Raw genomic sequence first — 23,330 nt, 5'->3', positions numbered from 1 at the left:
TGTTCTTTTTTTTATATAGATACATGGCTGATTAAAGGGCCTGCATTTGCATAATAAGTGAACATTAATTGGACTTCTGTTGATTTGAACCTTCACATACATAAGTATGGACTTTTCAATGGGCGTGGTTTTGAAGTGATGGGACAGTCCCATTCAGATGTTGCAGGAAAGATACAAATTCCAGAGAAAGTCACTAAATCCAGTTTTCGGTTATGAGGTCACCTTTTACACTATTCTTGTGTTTGTCCAGCGGGCTGCTGGAGCGTCATGACAGCTGAGAAGAGCGGGCCCGTTATAAACGGTAAACCAGAGGATGGCAAAGACCCGGAAGGGACCAGCTCCAGCGTAGACAAAACGCAGTACAATGAGAGGGGCCACTGGAACAACAAGATTGAGTTTATCCTGTCTGTGGCTGGAGAGATCATTGGGCTGGGCAACGTCTGGAGGTTTCCTTACCTCTGCTACAAGAATGGAGGAGGTAAAGAAGTTTTCAATTAATCTGTGGACATACACCAAAGAGTCAAGGTGGTAGGAGAGGTTTTTGTCTTAGCAAATAGGTGGACACAAGATAAGCTCCCTTGCAGGAAGCAGGAGGCAAAACAGGTACGAATTGAAAAGGCAAGATTAGAAAAGAAACACATAAGTGAATATTACCTCTGATTAGACACATAAGTAGGATAATATATGGTCATTAAAATGTAAAAGGCAGATTCCTGAGTAAAGGAGGTAAGACAAGTTATTTTATCATACCAAAAAGGGAGGTCAGTTTTGTTTCTATTAGCTTTGATTTCATAAAAAATGGCAAGAGAAGTATAAAAATATGATGTCCTTTATTATTCCATCCATTATGCACAATCATGTTAATGAAAGAGGTGGTTTCCCTCAATAGACACCATTAGACAACACAGTATAGGTCCTCCATTTATCACATGAAAAGGTCATTTTGCAGTCGAGTGTCATCGTAGCGAGTGCTTTTATCTAAATCTTGTGAATTGCTCCTGTCGCAGTCATTTAAAGTTTTATCAGACTTTTTTATTGATTCACGCTCTGTGTATAAATATTTTTCTTTTGTGTGCCTAAAGGTGCATTCTTCGTTCCATATGTCATCTTCTTTGTGTGCTGCGGTATCCCTTTGTTTTTCCTGGAGACTGCCCTGGGTCAGTTCACCAGTGAGGGAGGTATCACCTGCTGGAGGAAAGTCTGCCCACTATTTGAGGGTGAGAAAACCCGCACTTCATATCCTTTATCAAGGTGTGCTGCAATTGTTAATTTCGTTTGTGTCTCTTTTGACATCTGTGTCTCTTCGCCTTTTCAGGAATTGGTTATGCAACGCAGGTGATTGAAGCTCATCTTAACGTGTACTATGTAGTGATCCTTGCCTGGGCCATCTTCTACCTCTTCAACTGCTTCACCACCGAGCTGCCGTGGGCTAACTGCGGGCACTACTGGAATACAGGTAGGAGGAGGAAACAGTGGATAAGAGAGGAAATTATTCTTGTGTGCAAAAATAATCATGTGCATCTTTTTTGTTTCAAGAGTAAATTAAATAGAAAATACCTCCTAGGGTTTAATGTGAAATGCCATATCTAAATCTCTACCTGCAGGACGCACTAAAAAGTAATAACATTGTGTATTCAGAGAACTGTCAGGACAGCTTTGGAGAAAATGCCACCAACATTACAAACCCCAATGGAACCTCTCCAGTCATTGAGTTCTGGGAGTGAGTACATTGTTCATTACATTTTTATCATGTGTTCTGTCATGTTCATTAGCCTTTATATGAGATTTCACGCTCTGTTTCTGTGTGCAAAGTCCCATCGGAGGGCATACTGTTAGGATGGCTTTCATCTCTGTGGGTATAAAGTATTAATGACATTACAGTTTGTATAAAAACACAACAAGGAGATGCAGTTCAGGCAGTCTACAGCATCTCCTTTACTGTACTATAACATTGAAAATCTGAGCTTCTGATAGCTCCAGACTTACACTGACCCCCCCCTAACATTTCCCCCAATAATTAGTCAGCCCTTTTCATATTTGTGTGTGAACAGGCCCTGGTAGGCCAGCTGTCTCCCAGCTAGAGCCATGTGTGTGGCAGCGGATCAGGCCTTGTCAGTGTGTAATGCTGACCACACTTCCTGTCCCGCTGCCAGTGGCTATGTTTACACTACTGGGTAAAATCTAATTAGATTTAAAAAAAAAAAACAGTATATTGCAGTCGGATGGTTAAATAAAAAATGTAATATATATTTGTGCTTCTAAATCAAAATGAAGTGAGTGATGATTTGTGTAACGGGAATGAAAACATCAGATTCGAGCCATGAACATAAACCTAACCCCGGAGACCGCCATGCCCAAGGGAAATGGCCAAAAAGAGAACCACCATGTTACTGGCAAAAATAGAAACCAACCAGGCTTTGTTTGATCCATGCCAAGACAGACTGTTATGTTTTGTACTATATATACAGCATAAACAAACATCAGAGCAGTAAGTTAAACAAGCTGTATTTTGCCATCTGTATGAATGTTTACGTTGGTGCTCCAAAATCACGTTGCACAGTTTTATCATCCCATCTTTACTAAAATGAAAAGATTATCCACTGAAATAGAGTTTGATGAAAGCCTCACAAACAACTACATTATTTCGTAAATATGCGATTCATTTTGTACATATGTGCAATAATTGTACCAGTGCATCACTAAAGTATTGATATGTCTGGACAAATCATTTAGAATGAACCAAAAAAAAAGACTGGACACAAGATAATGCAGATGTCTTGAGGTCTCTTAACCAAGAGGATGCAGTACCGTGTTATTTTTTACATTTCAAAAGTTCACACATGTGAAAAGGAAAATTTGTTTCTTTGGTAAAACTAACTAACGCAACTGAGTCTCTTTATGATGGTTATTTATGGGACCAGGTAGAAGATATCGATCTTCTGCTTGCTTATCTGTAGATTGAGCCATACCGAACCCTCACAAATGACTAGATATTATTGTTTACCAGAGAAACTTGCACACCTACTCTATCATAATCTCACACACGTTGCCTTGTAGAAATATGCAGCACTTTGCACCCATATGAAACAGATTTATATACGATTTAGATCACACAAAAGTAATTTACACACATTATTGTTCACATCTTGCCCTCTCGGCTGACCAGGGGGGCTGTGTTGGACCTAGCCTGTGGCCGGCCACCAAGAACATGTCACGATGATCAATGGCTGGTCAGGAGCTCCGGGGGTGAACTCGGTGGCAAAGATTTGGCAGCCCCATGTAGCCCTATGGCTCTGAGTCTCACTTCTCATCCACCATCAATGCTGTTGCCTGGCTTTGCTTCAACAAACAGGAAACACACTGTTGTTTCACCACCGCTGACAAGATGATGTCATAATCGCTGACAACTTGCTTGTTATATTGCACCTACACTGTTACCTTTATATTGCAGGGAAGAACATTACAGTTGTAGTAGACCTATACTATTACAGTAACACACTACAAGCTACTACTGGATTCTATTGGCTTGATGGCCCACTACTGCCGATCAGCATGCTGAAACTAGCCATTTCAAAATATACTTTGTTTGTGCCAATGGGGAATTTGCTTTGGACTCCACTGTGCAGTTCTATAACAAATTAACGAATAAACGGCACAGAGCAAATGCTGACAGCTGCTCGATACTTCAAGTTAACAGATGGCAGGTGGAAAGTGACTTAAACATTTTAGGTAGAGGGTTGTATTACCTTGTAGTTGCATCCTTAACTGTCAGGTTAGCAGCGGGATGAGGGTCATGGACAGGAGGAAGTTGCATTGTGAATCACAGACGATTTTTAAGGTCATCCATTACTGCTGGTTATTGCCCTTGACATCGTGCTGCTCTCTGAGTCACTGACAGAAAGTGGATGTATGATTTGGTCAGGATGGCAATGTTAATGACTGAGCTACACTCATCCTGAGTGACTGGGCAAGTACATGGGGAACCAATAAAACACAATAAAGGTAATTTAGTGATCAAAGCAAATAAGAAATTGTTTTGTTTTGTTTCTCAATTCAATTACAAATCTTAGATGAGTTCTGAGGCTCATTGCATATTATATTTGTCAGCTAGTACAGTATGCCAACTGGGGTGATGGACAATGTTTTGGTTTTGAGGAGTAGACAAACTTTGTGGGGTTGAATAATGCATGAACTGAACTATAAACTATGGTTAACAAGAAAAAATTACATTATTATTTATATTGAGCAGCCTCAAGCAAATATTTATTTTTCATCATCAGTCCTCTGTGTTCTAAGTTAAGTTGCACCATTTGCAATTAATACCTGAAGACTGACCGAAGTTCTATTTTCTATACATCCACATCCACATTTTTCAGAAAGTGTTTAAAGAGGCTTGTACCTATGCCACACAAGAGTATTAACTAAATTGTAAATTACCTCTGTTCTCTGTGCCAAATCAGACGCAGAGTACTGAAGATTTCAGATGGTATTGAGCACATGGGGGGAATGCGTTGGGAGCTCGCCATGTGCCTGGCCCTGGCCTGGTTCATCTGCTACTTCTGTATCTGGAAGGGACCCAAGTCAACTGGCAAGGTGAGACTGAGTAATGCATGTTTACTGTTATGTGTGAGTATGTGGAAGTCTATGCGGTTTAACTGCAAGCACCACATATACGTATTGCATGATGTTTTCACACGCTAAACAGGAGGAAATATTTGTGTAACGCTGTTATCACATCGTTCAACTCATGATGGAGAAATTTGTATATATATGTGCAGGAATACGTGTGCATGCTACTTTGCCATTTTTTATTCACTTAGCAGTTTTCATTTTCATCCTAAACACTGAAACAGCCACAAGATAAAGCACCTTCCTTTTTTGTCCTCAAAACAACACCATCACAAGAGGCCACATGCATCGATTCATCCATCCATTTTCTATCCGTTTATCCGGGGTCGGGTCGCCGGGGCAGCAGGTTTAGGAGGGTATTCCAGATGTCGCTCTCCCCAGCAATGCTTCACTACTCTTCCTGGGGGACCCTGAGGTGTTCCCAGGCCAGACGAGATATACAATCCCTCCAGCGTGTTCTGGGTCTATTCCGGCGCCTCTTACCAGTTGGACTATGAAGGGAGGCTTCCTGATTAGATGCCCAAACCACCTCAGCTGGCCCCATTCGACGCAAAGGAGCAGCGGCTCTACTCCGAGTTCCCTCCGAATGTCTGAGCTCCTCACCGTATCTCCTAAGGCTGCACCCAGCCACCATACGAAGGAAGCTTATTTCCGCAATGTCATTCATTCATTCTCATGACCACATGTGAAGGTCAGAACGTAGATGGGCTGGTAAATCGAGGGTTTCACCACAAGGTCCGGTACAACGGCCACAGCACTTCTGACACCCTGCACCGAACCACCTGTCCATCTCCCGCTCCATTTTACCCTCACCCTCAATCAAGACCCCAAGATACTTGAATTCCCTCGCTTGGGGCAGTGAGTCACTCCCAACCCAGAGGGTGCAATCCATCTTTTTCCAGCAGAGAACCATGGCCTCAGACTTGGATGTACTGACTCTTATCCCGACCTCTTCACACTTGGCTGCAAAGCGCCCCTAGTGCGTACAGAAGGTCATGTTTTAAAGGAGCCAACAGAACCACATCATCTGCAAAGAGAACAGATGCAATTCTGAGGTCACCAAACCAGACTCTCTCCTCGCCCCTGCTGTACCTTGAAATCCTGTCCATGAAAATCACAAACAGGATTGGTGACAAGGGACAACCCGGGTGGAGGCTAACACCCACTGGAAACGTGTTTAACTTTGTGCAGAGTGTACGGACACAGCTCTAACTTTGGTTGTACAAGGTTTGGTTATATATGCATCCCCCCTCTAAATAAAAAACGAAAGATGCGTCTACACCACCTACTCCTACCCTTCCTCCCATCATCCATTTTAATGTCCTTTGAGTCTCTTTTAGCAGCTTTGAGGAGGATAGTGAAGATGCTGCACCTTGCTTTGGATGCTCAGCTCGACTAAAGAAACTCCTCTCAGATTCAATGAGCCAGAATGAGTAGAGAGTAAGAGATGGAGGGAAAAAAGAGAGGGAAGAAAGAGAGTAAAGAGAAAAGAAGAGAGGTGTGTGAGAAAAAATGAATGGGTTCACATTCTACATGACGGGGGGTGGGGGAAACAACCAAGCGGCAATGCCTATATCTCCCTGAAGTGTCTTTTGTCTGGCTGTGAAGTAAGAGGGGAGAAGGCTTCTTCATGGCTGGGCTTTAGCAGCCGGTCCAAGATTGATTTCTGTATTCACTGGAGGAAAGGAGAACGTTCATGAGGGGCATGCAGAGTATACCCTCAGCCTCTGCCTCTGCTGCCTCTCTCTCTCTCTCTCTCTCTCTCTCTCTCTCTCTCTCTCTGCCTCTCTCTCTCTCTCCTGCTATGAGAAATAAACCACAGCCACCCATTGCAAGAGAGAGAAGTGCTTTCTTCTCCACAGACCCTACAGCCCATTCAGTTCCGACTCTGCTAAGCTGTTTGCTGTTGTTGGCTGTGTTTGCCAGCCATTCTCGCATTTAAGCCCTCCTGTTAGATTTACGGCGAGGCAGGGGCAAGTTTGACCAGTAAATTTGTGGTGGCTTAAATGTTTACCCGTGGTGAGCTGGATGGAGCTTGTGGAGCACCAAAAGTGCATGCAGAGATTGAATATTGTGCTGTTCATTGCCAGAGAGATGGAGAGAAAGAGAGGAAGAAGGTTTAGGATGCGTGATCGTTTTATTTGACAAATTAAAGGAGAGATTTTCTAGGCAGGAGACAACTTTTCCCACACTTTCCCCGTTGGCCACGCTAGGATTAACAAAGCTTAGTGCGGACAGCCTCCTTAAGTCTTGTGCATCCTTACTGCTCAAGCACTACCTTGGTTAGGAATTGATTTATTTCTAAACTTTTGATTCAGGTTTTTAAGGTGAAGGATATTAAGGATATTCAGTAAAGCCGAATGTTATCCATTTCTGAGTGGTGGAGGGCAGAATACAAATTTAACTGGCATTTCACATAGGTCACACTTGTCCCCACACTGTAAGAGCAAGCTGAACTTATCTGAAAGTTGTATTAAGAAGTTCAATACATCAAATGCTTCAAATCCAAATGCTGCTTGCAGTTATAATGTGACCAGGGTTGTACAGTTAATTGGAGTGTGCATGCGTTTATGGGTGTGTGTGTTTAGGCCCGTATGTGTGAATGATCTACTTTATCTTCGTCTGTAGTATGTGCACACCCATTTCAGTGTTGTGAATGAAGTAGAGTGTGTGTGTGCACTCATGCACTTCTCTACGTACTTCAAAGAAAAGCACATTTTCCCACACTGCCAGCATCACTCCTCTGGGCTTCTCCTGTTTAAGAGACGGGGCCAGAGGAGCCTTCTTTTCTTTTCAGTCTCCTGGCCTGGCTCTGTTCTGTCCTGTTCTGCCCTCAATTGGACTTTGACTGGATGCCAGCAAGCCAGGGGATGTATGCGGCCCGCCTCTGCCTTCCAAGAGGCCAGGGTCTTTGTTCAAGAGATTTCTAAGAGTCTTGAGCTGTTGAGCACAATTCTGCAAAACCTGAATAATTCAATAAAAAAGGGAGTGTTGGTTTAATGGTTAGCTACTGTACTGCACTGAATGCACTGTAGTGGAGTTAACTTGAGTGCTGTGCATGAAACCCTACCAGTTGTTGTACTGTACATACTGTATTCAAAGTATATGTATATGCGGGACTAATAATCTTTTATTAGTCCCGCAGAATTTCCTCACTGCGGGACTAATAAAGGATTATCATATTTTATCTTATATAGTTGTGAAACATGGCCATGCTGGTTAGAGCCCAACATTATTAAGCTGTGAATACTGTTGGAAGGTGTTTTGCTTTGCACTGCTTCACTTTGAGTTCTGACAGTGTCAGAACTCTGTATATAAATGAATATTCCAAATCTGCATATTTATACTTGCAGGTTGTGTATGTGACAGCTACATTTCCTTACGTCATGTTGTTGGTCCTGCTGATCAGAGGAGTGACTCTGCCAGGCGCATACGAAGGCATCAAGTTCTACCTCTACCCGGACATTTCACGACTCTCTGACCCTCAGGTAGGCTTATTTCCAATGTATCGCTCTCATCTATGGCAAACAGGTTACGAATCTGCCTCTTTCAAAAAAGTTAAATGTTTAAAATGTAACCTCAGACTTTCCCACACATTGCAGCTATAAAGAAAATGGAGTTGTAACACCTATTAGCTGCAGGTGGCACATGTGTCAAGGTTGTAGAAGCTATTGGTGTCCTTGCCTGTAGATGGCATATCAAGTCTACAAATACAACTGTTAGTGGTGGGGAAAAAATCAATACCGCATAGTGTTGCGGTATTCTGCATGGCAATATTGTATCGGTACACAAACACCAAGTATAGATATTTTACTGCATAAACTATTAATATTGCAATTAAGGATGTCGGGATTAACCAATTTTGCCATAACTGCGGTTATATAAGTCACGTCAAGTTGAAGAAGCTACGATATCTATGGTGTCCTGATTCCTGCATAGAGGTTTGTTTGTGTGCAGTGAAATCTCCTCTTTCGTGAATGCACCAGTTACTTTTGTGTGTTTGAGACAGTTGTGCCACTCACCTGAAGCGTTGCTGTAAGCATTTCAGAGGGGAACCAACACCCCACTGCGGGACTAATAAAGGATTATCTTATTTTATCTTATCTTAAGTAAATTTTAACGTCATCATGATATGTTCAAATGTAATCTTGTAAAATATAGTTTTTGGTGAGAAACTTGAATAAATCCAGTTGTTTGAAGGAGACGTTTTCACAGCAACATAAATAGAGATTAGAGAGTGAATTTGACCTGTTTATCATCCTAACACGAGCTCTAAGCAGCTTATAATACATAATAAAAATGAATCATTTTAGGATTTTTTCATCACCACTATAGATGACTTAAATGAAGTAAAAGGAAATAGTTGATGATGATAATAAACATTTTGGTTCATTGGCTCAATACTCAGCATATCCCAACATCGCAATAATATTGTATTTTGATAATATCGTATCGTAGGGCCTCTGTTGATTCCCACCCCTTACAGATACACTGTGGCTGCAATTACTTTTCTTGCTGCTGGTGGCACAAGTTGGAACTGCAAGGCCAGAAAACCCAAGTCCTGTTGTTTTTCTGCATAAAATAGCCAAACAACCAAATGGCACCTCTCTTGTGGCAAAAGTCTGAAACAAAGGCAACTGTTCCATATAGTTATAAACATTTGGCTTTGTTTATACGCCCCTCTCTAGTGGCACTGATACTACTGTGGCTCACAGTAATATACAGCCAAGATTATCATAGCAGTGCTGACACTTCCTGCTGGTGATGAGATGATCAACGGTCAAGTAAATAGTGAGATTTGAGAGCCTGGAGGAGTTGACAGTTCAGGATTTGAGGCTAATAGAGGTGGTGCATCGACATATAACTCAAACACACACACAGAGCAGACTCCTTGACCTCGTCTGGAAAAGGAAGACTGCTCGGGTCGCTAAGCAACAGTGCACAAGAAAATGTCAGTGGATGGGGTGTCATGACAACATGAATCGATATGGATGTAGAGTTTGAGCGGGAAAGACGGATGGATGGATGGATGGTTAGATGGATAGATGGATGGATGGATAGATGGATAGATTGATGGATGGTTGGATGAATGAATGGATGGATGATAGATGGTTAGATGGATAGATAGATGGTTAGAGGGATGGATGGATGGATGAATGGATAGATGGATAGATGGATAGATGGATAGATGGATAGATGATGGATGGATAGATGGACTGATGGAAAGACATGACTTCAGAATTGACCTCTCATTGAACCCCTTCCTCAAGCAGCGATGGTGCAATCACAGATTAACTACTGTTATGTGGTTTAGCAGACCTGTCAAGCTTTGGATTTCTCTGCATGTTGAAGTGATGTGCATTGTAACAAGAGCAATATCTGAGATTTAACACAAGAGCAAAACTGTAAGGAAGGGACTACACGGTGTGTTTACTGGCTGTAATGTAAACAGCAATCGTTAGCATGTGCGGGTTACTCTTGCACCTGCAGTAGTAATCTATCGTTATCTCTGAGGCAAAAGAGGTTATTATTAAGTTTGCCTGGGACATACAGCTTTAACCTCGGCCTCGGTGTAAGTAGCACTCGAGTGCACACTTAAAGGAGTCGGCTGGAAGCATAAAAAAGTCAGGTGGAGACTGTGTTTTCAATTCATGGAGCTGATATAGCCAACTAGGTGCAGCTGATAAAAATATATTGACCACAGTTGTTCTTTCAACAGGCAAAATAAATTAAAACTATGATTAAAATTGTTTTGATAGAGAGATAGAGAGAGACAGTGATACAGATAGATGGTGAAGGAGTGAGATAAAATGGATCGACAAACAAAGACACAAACTGAGGCAAAGAGCGAGTGAAGGAGGGTGATAAAGAAGTGCTGCTGTTTGGCTGAGGAAGACATTACTTCTGACACCGATGTTAAATTAGCTTCCTAAGGGACAATCAGGGCTCTGTTCTGTTCACCAGGCTGTGTGCAGTGTGTGTGGCTGTGTGTCACCTGCTCTTTTTACACCCCTGAACTTCATCATGCATTATCTATTCTCTTCCCCCCCTCCCTCTGCACTGTGCATCACTCCTCCTCTCTGCACTTCACACACTCCTTTCTTCCCTCCCTCCTTCCGTGTTATCTTTCCATGTGCTATAACCAAATCTTTGTTGCTATTTGTGTCTTTGCAGCCTCTTTCTATTCAAACCTACCATCTAACTTCCATTCCCCTCCTTATTTCCAGCATCAGAACATGTTCTTCCCTTAATATACAAAAAAAAAAGTATTACACATCCAGCAGCTAGCTGAAGATGTCATCTCTAATGTTAATGCTGAGCAGGTAACGTAAAGTGGAAGTTTTAGAGCTTTGTAGCCGAAAGAGCTTCAAAACAACGTTTTGAGAGCAGTGATTTTAAATCACTTCATCACGCTTCTGTGTTGTTTAGTTGCCATGGAGTGTATTTTTGCATATGTTTTTTTCAACTATTCAGAAACTCATTTTCAAATTGATTTTATTGAGATGAGTTTACATTTAATTTAAATAAACAACCTTAATGCACTACAGTCTGCTACATTTGATCTTTGCAGTATTGTTTTATTTTTTTTAAGAACCATGTATTTTTCAGTGAATCTAAAGCATTTTATACAGTATTAATAGTAATAGTAATAGTTGTAGAAAACTCAACAGCATGTCGACGACTGTTACATGACAGCATCAACATGCACATTTTTAAAATGATAACTTAGGTAACCAGTTCAATTTGATCTGTTCCCTGATCTCACATCTAATTCTGTAATGGGTAGAAAACTGATGAGTTTTGCATTTTGTTACTTTACTGGGATGTTTGACATTCTCTATCCAGAATGATGCACAGTAGAGTTCGACACTACAAGACCGTTGACACTAAAGAAGTTTCTTTCTTCACCCTAAATCTACATTTAAGACATATACATACGAGTAATGAAGTAAGAGAACAAAACATTTGACTGTTTATCAGAAGCTAAGAACGTCCCTCATTGACTCATTGCTGCTTGCACCATCTGTACAATGTAATATAACGTGATGATTATTTGATACAGATAACATTATGTTCATTGTATGGGTCCAAGGTAAAGTGGCGAGTGAAATCTAAGTGATTTATTTCAGCCAAATATCTTGCTGCACTTCACATAACAGTATTGCCTACTGTATGGATCTCAATTATACAAAGAGTGCGACGTCAGGAGTACCAAGAGTGGTACATTTACATTACAAGAAGACTATCTTACAGCCAATGTTATCCAGCTTTCACAAAGTAGAAAGGTTCGGTGGAGCCAGAGTCTCAACACGACCAAACACAAGCCGGCCAAATTAGGCACAACATCAACAAGTGATTCTCTCTGCGCCTGGACCTCTAAGGTTTTCCTGCGCTGTGCGGCCATCAGCCGAGGGTGAACTAAAGGGAACATTAATGAACATTAGGAGAGAAAGGCCTGTTCTACCACAGGAACAGTCCTGTGTTTGTGAGGTCACAGAAGTTACCGTGGTTACTCTCAGGAGGGAGCGAAGACCGTGCGTTTGTTAATTGTTTTGGTGGGGAAATGAGATTAGTGGCTGAATGGTGATGTGAGAGAGTTTTCAAAGAGCCATGCTGCATTAAGTGTGAATTCGCTTGCACACCGTGCTATCCTGTGGGTTCTAGGGTCCTGTGCTGAACTACAAACTAGTTTAATAATAATGCATATTTGACTAATTCACTGTCTCAGTGAAGACTCTTGCATGTGTATATCCCCATGCAGCCTGTAAATCAAAAAAACTTTGACCCATGTCCACATTATACCTATAATTGGCCGGGATAAAGAAGGTGATAAAGGTCTTGCATTACACTTCATCTTTACTTATCATCAAACATTTACTGGCAATTTGATTCTGAATTGTTTTGCTTTGAAACAGGGACCTAACTACGATGTTTCCTTCAACCCAGTGTGTACTGGACTAAGCCGTGACCCTAAAGAAGATTAATGAATTATCTTTAATGATCCCCTTGTATAGGAATTTACTCAGGGACATCTTAGTGTAGCAGCTGATTACGGAACAACAAACATCATACCTAAATGATTAAATAGGTTGTTTGTCAGCGGCAAAGTCACAATGCTTCGAGGTTTTGTGAGGTAAAACATTGTCAAGGTCCTTACAACTTTGCTTCCTAGAGAGGACAGTCATTATTTACATAACCACAAAAATGTGCTTGTCAGTAATATATGAGCAACCAATTCTTTTGCTTTTCTTTTGAGGACAGTGTCTTACAGACGCCCAAATTACAACAAGATTTAAAGTCTACAGCAGGGCTGCCCATAGCGGGGCCCGCGGGCCAAAGTTGGTCCTCCATGAGGTTAGATTTGGCCCTCCAGATGTTTCTAGTGAAAAACTTTTCATATTTAATAAAATAAATATCTGTTAATGCTTTTTTAATTTTGTGGCGAGGTAAATATGGTCTATGGGCTATGGTCTATTATTATTTTTATGATCTGAGAACAGTGAGCAGAGTGGCCCAGGAAATCAATTTGGCGGGAATGATTAACCCTATAAAAGCTAAAAAAATATCCAATTAAGGGATCTTGGGATCCTATTGCCACTTTGCATCTGAACATCTTTGCTTTTTATCCGTGGCCCACCATCAAGATTCAGTTTTGACCCTCCAAGGGAAAAGGTTTGTGCCCCGCTGGTCTACGGCCATAGTGGCTCTGTGAGGCTGTACTTAAGTGCAGTGTTGCTTTGAGTTAAATGCTCACAATGAAAATGACAACAAGTTGCATAGGTATAATATTTACTATGTTCACCATCTTAAGCTTCATTTATGCTTTCCATACAGAAATGAGCTGAAGCAGAATCATAACTATGAAACGTTTAGTTCTTTTACACTCCATGCAGTTTTATCCTCGTGGCAAACCGATATTCTCTCAAACTGTAGGGGGCGGTGTATCGTAAAACTCACGTCTTCTGTATTCTTTCATCCTTGCAAAAGCAACAAGCATAAATCAAGCTTTAATTTTGCGTGTTACTTTTTCAATGCTTTGCCCACAACAGACAAATTCCATTGTGATAAAATATTGAATGTTAAAGTAAACCCTTAATTATACTCTAGCTGTCCCCCATTAATCCCCACCAAACAGTCGAAAGGACTAGAGTTGGTGTAGCGAAATATGAATATTTAGGCACCGGAAGACTTTGTATCTACTTTTAGGATGTTAATCCATGATTTATGCTGCTCCACTGTGTGCCTCTTAGAGGGCAAAGAAATAGATTGAGCTGAGCCATAATTTCATTACAAAGCCACTGAGATGATGAAAATCAGGTAGATGAGGAGTAACAAAAGAAATATGGGGTTTCATTACAGCAGATAAATCACCTCTCGACATTTCATGGTAATCTCTTTTGAATGGGAAAGCCTGTTCTACTTTTTGTAATTCTGTGATTTAATTAATCAAAACAATCTCACAAAAATGTATATTGTCAGTGACAATATGCTGAGAAGCATAGATGAAGTGGAAATGTAACCCTTAACTGCAACGCATGTCAAATTATCAGATGCCTCAAACTTTGATTTGTGTCTGAATATATTTTAGAAGAATGGTGTTCACCCTTCCCCTCCAGGACAGTTAGAGACGATATGCTAAAGAGGATTATAGTTGTTCTCTCTGCTGGAAAAACTATTTATTCATACTTTCTGTTTGTTATTTTTTACAATGATTTGTTGTTGACCTGTTTATGTACTGTTTGTTTATTCCCACTTTTCCTTCAGGTGTGGGTGGATGCTGGAACCCAAATCTTCTTCTCCTATGCCATCTGCTTGGGCTGTCTCACTGCTCTGGGAAGTTACAATTCCTACAACAATAACTGCTACCGGTAAGACCAGAATACAGGTAAAGCCCCACTTTTAAAAGGTGATTGATAAGAATGAATGCATTGCCACATACTATATCATTTCAGTTTCCATTCATCACGCTGTAGTTTCGTGCATGAGAATATATAAGGCAGAACGTGTGCGTTGCCTTTAGTATAAGGTCCGGGCACAGCTGTTACAGTAAGTGTGATCTCCTTCTCTGTCTGTCTGTCTTGCTCCTCAGGGACTGCCTCATGCTGTGTTGTCTGAACAGCGGCACCAGCTTTGTAGCAGGTTTTGCTATCTTTTCTGTGCTGGGCTTCATGGCCTACGAACAAAATGTTCCTATCGAGGCTGTTGCAGAATCCGGTGAGAGAATAACAATCATATTTCTTAATCAAGTATCAAGTCCAAGACTGTAGAACAGACTGTAGACTGGAGAGAGCCTGTCTGAATCATTGTATTGTGGACAAATGGACAAATATAACCAGTTATATAATGCCACACTCTTCACCTAAGCTCTTAGACCACCGTAGTGATTTATTCAAGTCAGTATGAATGATTTAGTGAATGTGACAGAGCGAGAGAGTTGAAATATTTGTCTCAGAGCATGGTGAGGACAAAGTTACATTTTTTAAATAATGTGGGTCTCTCACAAAATGTAGGTGTTAAATAACACAGTGGCATTCCACCTCTTATTTTGAATCAGTTTTACAACTGTATCTCATCTCATCTCGTTCATTTCCCCCAAGATCAGGCATTGTGCCACTTTGTGCACTTACAGTATATTTATACGTCTATCTGCCTTTAGTTTGTAGACAGCGTTTTGTTGAGAGAGCTATTCAAACCACTTTGCCAAGTGGAGGTTTACTAGCATCTGCATTGATTTTTGACAATAAAGCCTAAAGCCTTATGTGGACTCCTAGGAAAATAGTGTTAAACTTAAGGCACTGTCAAATAGACAGCTATAAGTCCAAAGAACAACTGATTTTACTAAATATTAAAAGAAATGCCAGCGAAGGTTAAATATGGTGTAACTGAAAAGCGACAGATTTATGGACCAATCTATGATTCTTGCTATTAGGCCATCAGACTCCAGTCTTGAAATTTTCACCTGTTCTAATATGACTACTGTTATGGGCTTTTTTTGTGTTTTTTTTTGTGGTACAGGTCCTGGTCTTGCATTCATTGCATACCCAAAGGCTGTTACTATGATGCCACTGTCTCCACTTTGGGCCATTCTCTTCTTTTTGATGCTCATCTTCCTCGGTCTGGACAGTCAGGTGAGGAACACTGGTGTCACATTACTGAGAATATAGAGAATCTTTAACTTTTTAATACAATTCAAAGGTTGCTAAAGGTTGCTAAAAAGGGGGGGGGGGGGGGGGGGCTGACTTTATGTTTTGGCTCAAATTACACTGTTTATAAATATGTATTGACATTATCTTACACTTTGGATTTTGTTCAGTTGTTGAATACTGAGCCACTATGAAATAACTATGTTGTCTGTACTGTACCATAGTATTGTTTTTCTCAACTAATTCACAACTAAACTCAAGGATGTTTCCATTGAAACAATTATCTTATCTATTTTGTTTTGCAGTTTGTGTGTGTGGAGAGTTTAGTGACAGCTGTGGTGGACATGTACCCGGAGACCTTCAGGAGAGGCTACCGCAGAGAGCTGCTGATTCTGGGCATGTCTATAGTCTCCTTCCTCATAGGACTCATCATGTGTATGGAGGTAAGACTCAGCTATAGGAAGACATGTTTACATAATCTGGAGAAGCGAGCAAAAGAAAGTAAAAGAGAGTAGAACGTCTTCGCCAAACTACACCAAGAGACAAAATTATTGTTTACCATTACACTGCTACAATCCTACAGTACATGAAGTGTTTGAGCAATGAAACAAACAAGTCAAAGATGTAGACTGGAAGCTTGGGCTGTAACGAATGTTTTTTAGTTTTTTTAGAGAGAGGGGGATGACACTGGTCAGTATTTGAATGGGGGGCCTACATGGGCAAATGCTCCACCGGGTGAACTAGAGGTCGCACCTTAATTAAATATTTTTTCCACCAGAGTGAAAATGTTGTTTTTGAAAGGCTAAACGTAAACAAATATGGATTGACCAGAATATTTTGATAAAACATGTTGTGAACCTTGGAAATGATTACACTTTCATCAATAGATTCTGACTTTTGGACTTGACAACGCTCTGGAGTTATTGGAAATGTTTGGATCACACGAGTCAGAAACAATCGTATGCAGCCACCTCTGTAATCTAATTCTACACTGTTACAGTGTAGCCTAATCTTTATCTGCAACTGTGCAAAAATACTGGGTTTAAACAGAATGAGGTGCACAGCATTCAAATGTTGATTTAGAATTTGAATGACAACGTTATGAACGAAGCTTCGATGCTTCAAACTATTTGGTACAGTCCAACAGGAGGCAAAAAAAAGAATTTGTTAATATGTTAAATGTACAGTCAAAGTGTATTCAAACTTATTTCTGGGGAGGTTTTACCTTCACTTCATGTTTTTCTTTTCTTTTCTATGAGGGCATGTCAGCATCACCGTCATCATCATCATCATCATCATCATCATCCTCATCATCATCACTACCACCAATTTAGGTCTAAAGTCTGAGATGAAACCCAGCCAGGTACATTCTAGATAAAAGGTCAACAATCCATATGATAGAATGTGGCCCTGTTGGATTAAAATCATTTGATCCAGAGTTTATCATGTTTCAATCCTAAAGGTCTGCTGTCCATTTAGAGCTACGTTCACCAGGTCTGCTGTGCTCTTAAGACATTTCATCTTTAAGTCATAATAATGGAAGAGATTCTTGTTCCCAACACTATGAAGAAGGTCTTTCATCCACTAAAAGCTTTCCATGTGTCCATATGCACTGTTCTCCATCCATCCCCACTGTAAACATGCCGTACTGTTCTCTGGTGGCCCATAATGGCGATGAAACAGGGGAAAAGAATTTAATGCAATATTAAAGTGCAGGACTTTCTCAGTCTTTCTGCCATTGTAGACTGTTTCATCATCACCACCAATTTTTCCCTCGGCTTTTACTCGTCTTTCAGCACCTGCACCTCTCGCCACGTTATTCTTTTCTGCCACCAAAGAGCCATCGTGAATAAAATGTCACAAGAGGCCTGGAGTAGGATTAAATAACCGCTCAGAAGGTCTTCTGGGAGTAAAGTTCAATACCCGGCTGAAATATGGGGATGAAGACACTCACTAAGACATTTTGGTGATATTCTTATGTGTTTACGAGAAGTTCAGAGTAACCCTACTTTCAGATTCATGTGAGATTTTATTCATGATAATTCATGTTAGTGGAAGATAAAAGCACAAATGAGTTGTCTTGAGTGGAAGTAGGGTAGGTAGAGTGGATGATGTGAGCACTGTAACAATGGACAATTTTAAAGGATTTATGGGAAATGTTTGAATATTTGCATTGTTGCTGAGAATTAGATCATAAGATTGATGCCACTCTCATATATAATTTATGTACAATCAAATCTCCAGCTGGCAGACGGTTAGCCTAGTTTAACACAAATAATTGAAACAGCGGGAACAATGACCAGTTTTGTCATCACAGTAAGGTCACATTTTACGCATGCAGCGAGATATGGCGTATTCATTTGTAAGATTTAGAGTTGCTGTTTTTTTTTTAACCTGTTGGCAAAATCAGGCTAGTCTAAGCTAAGCTAACCAGCTGCTTGCTTTAGTTACATATTTAACTGACAGATATTAGTGTGGTATATCAAATTAGAGTATTTCCCAAAATGGGCATGAAGATCACATATAACGCAGTATCTTATAACGAACAAAAAAAAGATCATGCAGTTGGCTGAAGTTGCTTTTCTACAGTACATTGCTTTAAAATGTTCTCAATGTATCAGAGACATAATGGACCACTAAAGAACAGCGTGTAGTTTGGGTTTAAATAGCCCTCCAAAGATATATCCATGATTACTGCATAGATGTTTCATTAACACCACAGCAGCTTAGAACCTCTTGAGGCCATGAGAACCATGGTCATTTTGGGACAAATTCAAATTTTTGTTAAAAGAAATATCAATGCCGAGTTGCTTTTTACATTGGTTTACCATAAGTCACTATGACATCGGCCCCGACAACCAACTTAAGAAAACATGAATAATTTCATATTTGATGTGATCAAACCAAGTCTGATGTCTACACAGTGTCTGTGACAGAAAACTGACACCTGTCTCGTCCCATCAGGGAGGAATGTACGTCTTCCAGCTGTTTGACGCATACGCCGCCAGCGGGATGTGTTTGCTGTTTGTGGCCATATTTGAGTCCATATGTATCGGCTGGGTGTATGGTAAGATAACAGTCTCAACTTGAAATATAACTAGAGGTCTCAGAGAAATGTGTTTTTTCATTTCTCACCCTTGTCATCTCAGAAAACAATCGTCTTTCTTATGTTAACTGTCACACATTTCCGTAGAGAAAAAGGCCATGGCGCAAACATTGAATCATGCTTTTACCCTCTGCTGAAATAATATTTCTTCTCTGCCCTCTGCTGGAGAATGGGCACAAACACATGCGTCACTCACTTAGAGTTATACAAGGCACACAGATCTTTTTAGTGAGATATTGAACTTGATCTTATGGTATTATAGCAGTGTGAAAGGTTTTTTGTATTTTATTAAGCAAACATAGTGTAGTGCATTTGTTTCTATTTGATATGCTCTCCTGCAATTGACATTATGCCCACAGGAAATTGTGGCTTTTATTTATGTTTAAATATCATCACATTTAATTATTGTCTAATTTAAGCAGACGATTAGTGTATATATATATATATTAAAAGTATATAAATATTAAAATATATATTAAAAGAACATTTTACATGAAGTAATGCAGAATGTCTGTCTCCTCAAAGAAAGTTTCAAACAAAACGTTATCCACATCTATTCAGCAGCTTTGTTTCGATGGCTATATATCTTTTAAAACTGTCAACAGACATCAATCTCATCATTATTTTGATGGTACATGCAGAAACTCTGAGTGACACGTATTTGCATTTCAGGTAGTGACAGATTCTACTCAAACATTGAGGACATGATTGGCCACAAACCTGTCTTCTTCATCAAATGGTGCTGGATGATCCTGACCCCGGGCATCTGTTCTGTGAGTCTGATTGCAGACACAAAATCAAGCATCAGCAGTAGCATCGACAACATATCATGTAGATGAGCTCGATAGTGATGAAGGACAGACACATTGGGAGGATGCTCTTTGATATCTTTCAGATGGATCCTGGGTTTCCATTTATTTATGGAAAAAAATTGTTGAATTTGTTATTGGTCGAGTTTGCGAGATACTTTCTCACTTTCGGTGAACAATTACATTTTAGCCTCTAGCTGTTTCTGTATCCAGTTACACAAACCCATAATGTTTTTGGATTTATGTTTTAAATATTTCTTGATAAAAGCAAAATCACTGTCAAAAACAGTGTGTCGCATATACAGCTTAAAATGATATCTGGGTTTGGGTGAAGGTATTAACATTTTAAACAATGGCTTTGGATTGTTTTCACATGACTTATTCTGTACATGTCTATTGCGTGTGGCCTTACATTTATTAGACCTGTATTTGCTACAGAACCGTACTGACTCTGAATTCAAAGTGTGCAACCTTCAGTCATCGATAACTGCATTTGTTTCTTACAATGCAAAAAAACAACATTTACAAATAGGATTCTAATTTCAATTTCTGCAGGCAATCTTCCTGTTCTTCCTGATTAAATACAAGCCGCTGAAGTACAACAACGTGTACACCTACCCTGACTGGGGCTATGGTATCGGCTGGTTCATGGCCATGTCCTCGATGGTCTGCATCCCCGTGGGCATGATCTGGATGATCTGGAAGACTCCTGGCACCTTCTCTGAGGTACACATACACACATGGACAACTCTTACAAGGTTTTCTACATAAAAAACAAACTATTTTTTTTCTTCCAAAGGCCAGAAATGTGATGTAGTGTTTATTTGGTTTGCACAGACCATAGATAGATAAATAGACCATTATTTCCATCAGCCTTTTCACTCTCTCATATTGCCAATTTGCCCAGGATGAGCTGCAATGGTAACAGTTTGATGACATAGAGAACCTTTCTTTGTGTGTTCAACTGATCTATCAGGTAATTTCCCCGAATCTAACCCTGTGGCAAACATTATCAACATGCAGTGTGGATGACAAGGTTTGCGGCCATGACTGTCATCATCAATAGATGTACCTCGCAAGCAAAATATTTGGAGGATAACGCAACGCCAATTATAGCAGATCATTCCTTGTTCAAAACAGCAATGGGCAGTGTGACCCCCACATGTTGTGATAGAATTAATGGAATTAATGTAGACAAGACTTTACAGTCGTACAGGTGATGGAAGCAGAACAGCATTGGTGACTGTTGTTTTAGAAATGCAACCCGTATCACCTTGTAATGAAGGACATGACGTAAAATAATCCAGCGCTTGGATCTATTTGACTTTCTCAGAGGGATTTTGACACAGTTTATCTTCCATCACTGCTCGAGGGAGGATCAAATAAACAAATTGCAGGTTTCTGACTGTGAGATGATCAGTAGTAGCCTCTGGCTTTCAGCAGACCTGAGGCATAATGAAAAGCAGAGGAATGATACTAGTGATATCTGGATGTTTTTAATGCCAATATATTGTGACAGCTTCATATATTTCCATGTGCAGTCCTGTATGGACAGTGACTATTCAGTTAGTATGACATTGTCAAATGAGTGGAATACATACTTCATCATTTGATATGATATATACAGCATGTTATGGAACAAACTGCGTGAGTGTCTTAATGCTCTTCTATTCACCTGGTCATCCCTGAAGTACCTCAAGACTGAATAAATAGGAAATCACCTATTAGTTTAATGTCTATACAAATGAGGTAATGGTTAGTTGATAAACTGTCATAAAAAGCTGATTTACTGTATCTGTCAACAAATGAATCGCTGACACAGACATTTTATATCTGGATACATTTTTTTGTTGATGCATTTTAAGTTCTAAGAGTATGACTATATGCATGAACTATATTTGCTTTATGCTGTTATCCGAAAAAGCATTGTGGTGGGAGATTGAAAAATAACATTGTTTCTCTGTCTCAATGCTCTCTGCAGAGAATGAAGAAGTTGACGACTCCCAGCCCGGACCTGAAGATGAGAGGGAAGCTCGGCGCCCTCAGTCCTTATGCCGCCAACGATGCAAAACTTAAGGTTGATGGGAAAGTATCCACCATCTCAGAGAAGGAGACACATTTCTAACCAACCGCCTGACTGACCGACCGAGCTGCCTGCCCTCTTCACAATAAGTCCAACAAATGACAACTACAGCAAACAACAACAACATTATCCACCACTATACACAACAGGAAATGAAACAAATGACTCAAAAGTGTTGTTTTTGTTTTGTAAAAAAAAAAAGGAAAAAGAAAGCAAAAGCTATCACATTATTCGTAGTCTGCTTATGTTTTGCACAAACTTTCATAACACATTTGTTGTTGTTTTTTTTCAGTTAACATTGTGAGTAAAGCAGCTGTTTCTTTCTTTTCTAACCATTAATATTTTAAAATATGTTTGATGATGTACAATTTAAGGTTAAAACTTGTCTTGGTACTTTGTCAGTACTGGTCACACTAGTGTCTGGGCCTGTAGAACGATACCAATGTGCTGTGTTGCAAAAGACTGTACATTTATTGGCAAAGTGCTGTGCCTCTCTATTAGGTACTAGGTACCCAAATGTGACTATCTAAGATGTAGCAGCTTGGGGACCATTCTACATAGTTTTGTGTGTTAGGAGAATACTGCAGTATGTGTTAGTACTGAAGCTATACCAGAGTACTGAGGGCATACCCTGCAAGTTAAACTTTAGTTGTACAAAAAGAGTTTTCCCATCAAAATGTCGGACGTTATCTGAACCAGCTGTGACTGTGAGGGTTTTTAGGCCTTCAGTGATTCTTATTTACTTGATTTCATTGTTGTTGCAAAGCAACATCAGCAAAAACTCTTCTGCTTACTGCTTACTGCTGTAATTGAATAATATTACTAGAATATTATGATTTATTAGGTTCTTGAGGGCTTTGCTGATTTCCAATGCACTGCTCTTTCTAAATAGACATCTCTTCTCTGGAGGTTCAGACGAACGTTGAAGGAAAGTGAATAGTAAAACCTGTAAAAGCATTCCTCTTTTAGAAATCTTAAATTGGACATCTATTGTTTTGAGCTACAAAGCTCCACATGGCCACAAATAGTGAGTGACTCGCAGGCTGAGTCTAAAAACACACCTCTCTCCCTCCTCTAGCTGCCCTCCTGTAAGTCGTGGGTTTCTGTCATTTCACAGCAATTATGCTGAGCCTAACACAGAGTGACGGACAGACGGGCTTCCACCCCTGCATTTTTATTTCCTGTTTCGCCTGTAAAGGAGAAGATGCACGCCCATCGGCTGAGCGTTTTAAAACCCATCTATCCTCTATTCCCCCCTCTTTTTATTCTTTACCCTTCTCTCCTTTCTCCCCCTGTCCATCCTTCTCATCCTCAACCTCTGCTTGTCCTCCTCGTCCAATGTTTTTCCAATTCTTTATTTGACTTCTCTTAATCACTGAGCAATGGCACTCGCCTTGTATGAAACTGTGATGCTGCTGAATGCTTTGTGTTTCATCTCAGACTGATGCATCAGCGATAGTCTTGCTATTGATTAGTGTTCACTGAAAAGAATACATCATTTAATTTTGCTGATTGAGGCAATGCCGGAGTGAAAGCACAGTCTATTCCTGTCATTCATT

The 23,330-nt window shown here is 40.2% G+C and overlaps 1 protein-coding gene across 1 annotated transcript; it reads left to right on the top strand.

Annotated features, from left to right (window-relative positions):
• The first annotated feature begins 267 nt into the window (after positions 1-267).
• Positions 268-21,813, top strand: slc6a11b (solute carrier family 6 member 11b). The gene is made up of 14 exons (XM_076110738.1): positions 268-478; positions 1,083-1,217; positions 1,316-1,456; positions 1,639-1,720; positions 4,461-4,593; positions 7,983-8,117; positions 14,395-14,498; positions 14,720-14,844; positions 15,646-15,758; positions 16,079-16,216; positions 18,738-18,840; positions 19,552-19,652; positions 20,244-20,414; positions 21,670-21,813. Exons 1-14 carry the CDS (start codon positions 268-270, stop codon positions 21,811-21,813), a joined length of 1,836 nt encoding a protein of 611 aa, XP_075966853.1.
• Positions 21,814-23,330: the final 1,517 nt, after the last annotated feature.

The sequence above is a fragment of the Anarhichas minor genome, unplaced genomic scaffold, assembly GCF_050575085.1.
Source record: "Anarhichas minor isolate MPS153535 unplaced genomic scaffold, ASM5057508v1 ptg000043l, whole genome shotgun sequence".
NCBI classification, from domain to species: Eukaryota; Metazoa; Chordata; class Actinopteri; order Perciformes; family Anarhichadidae; genus Anarhichas; species Anarhichas minor.
This window is presented reverse-complemented; position numbering and strand designations above follow the sequence as displayed.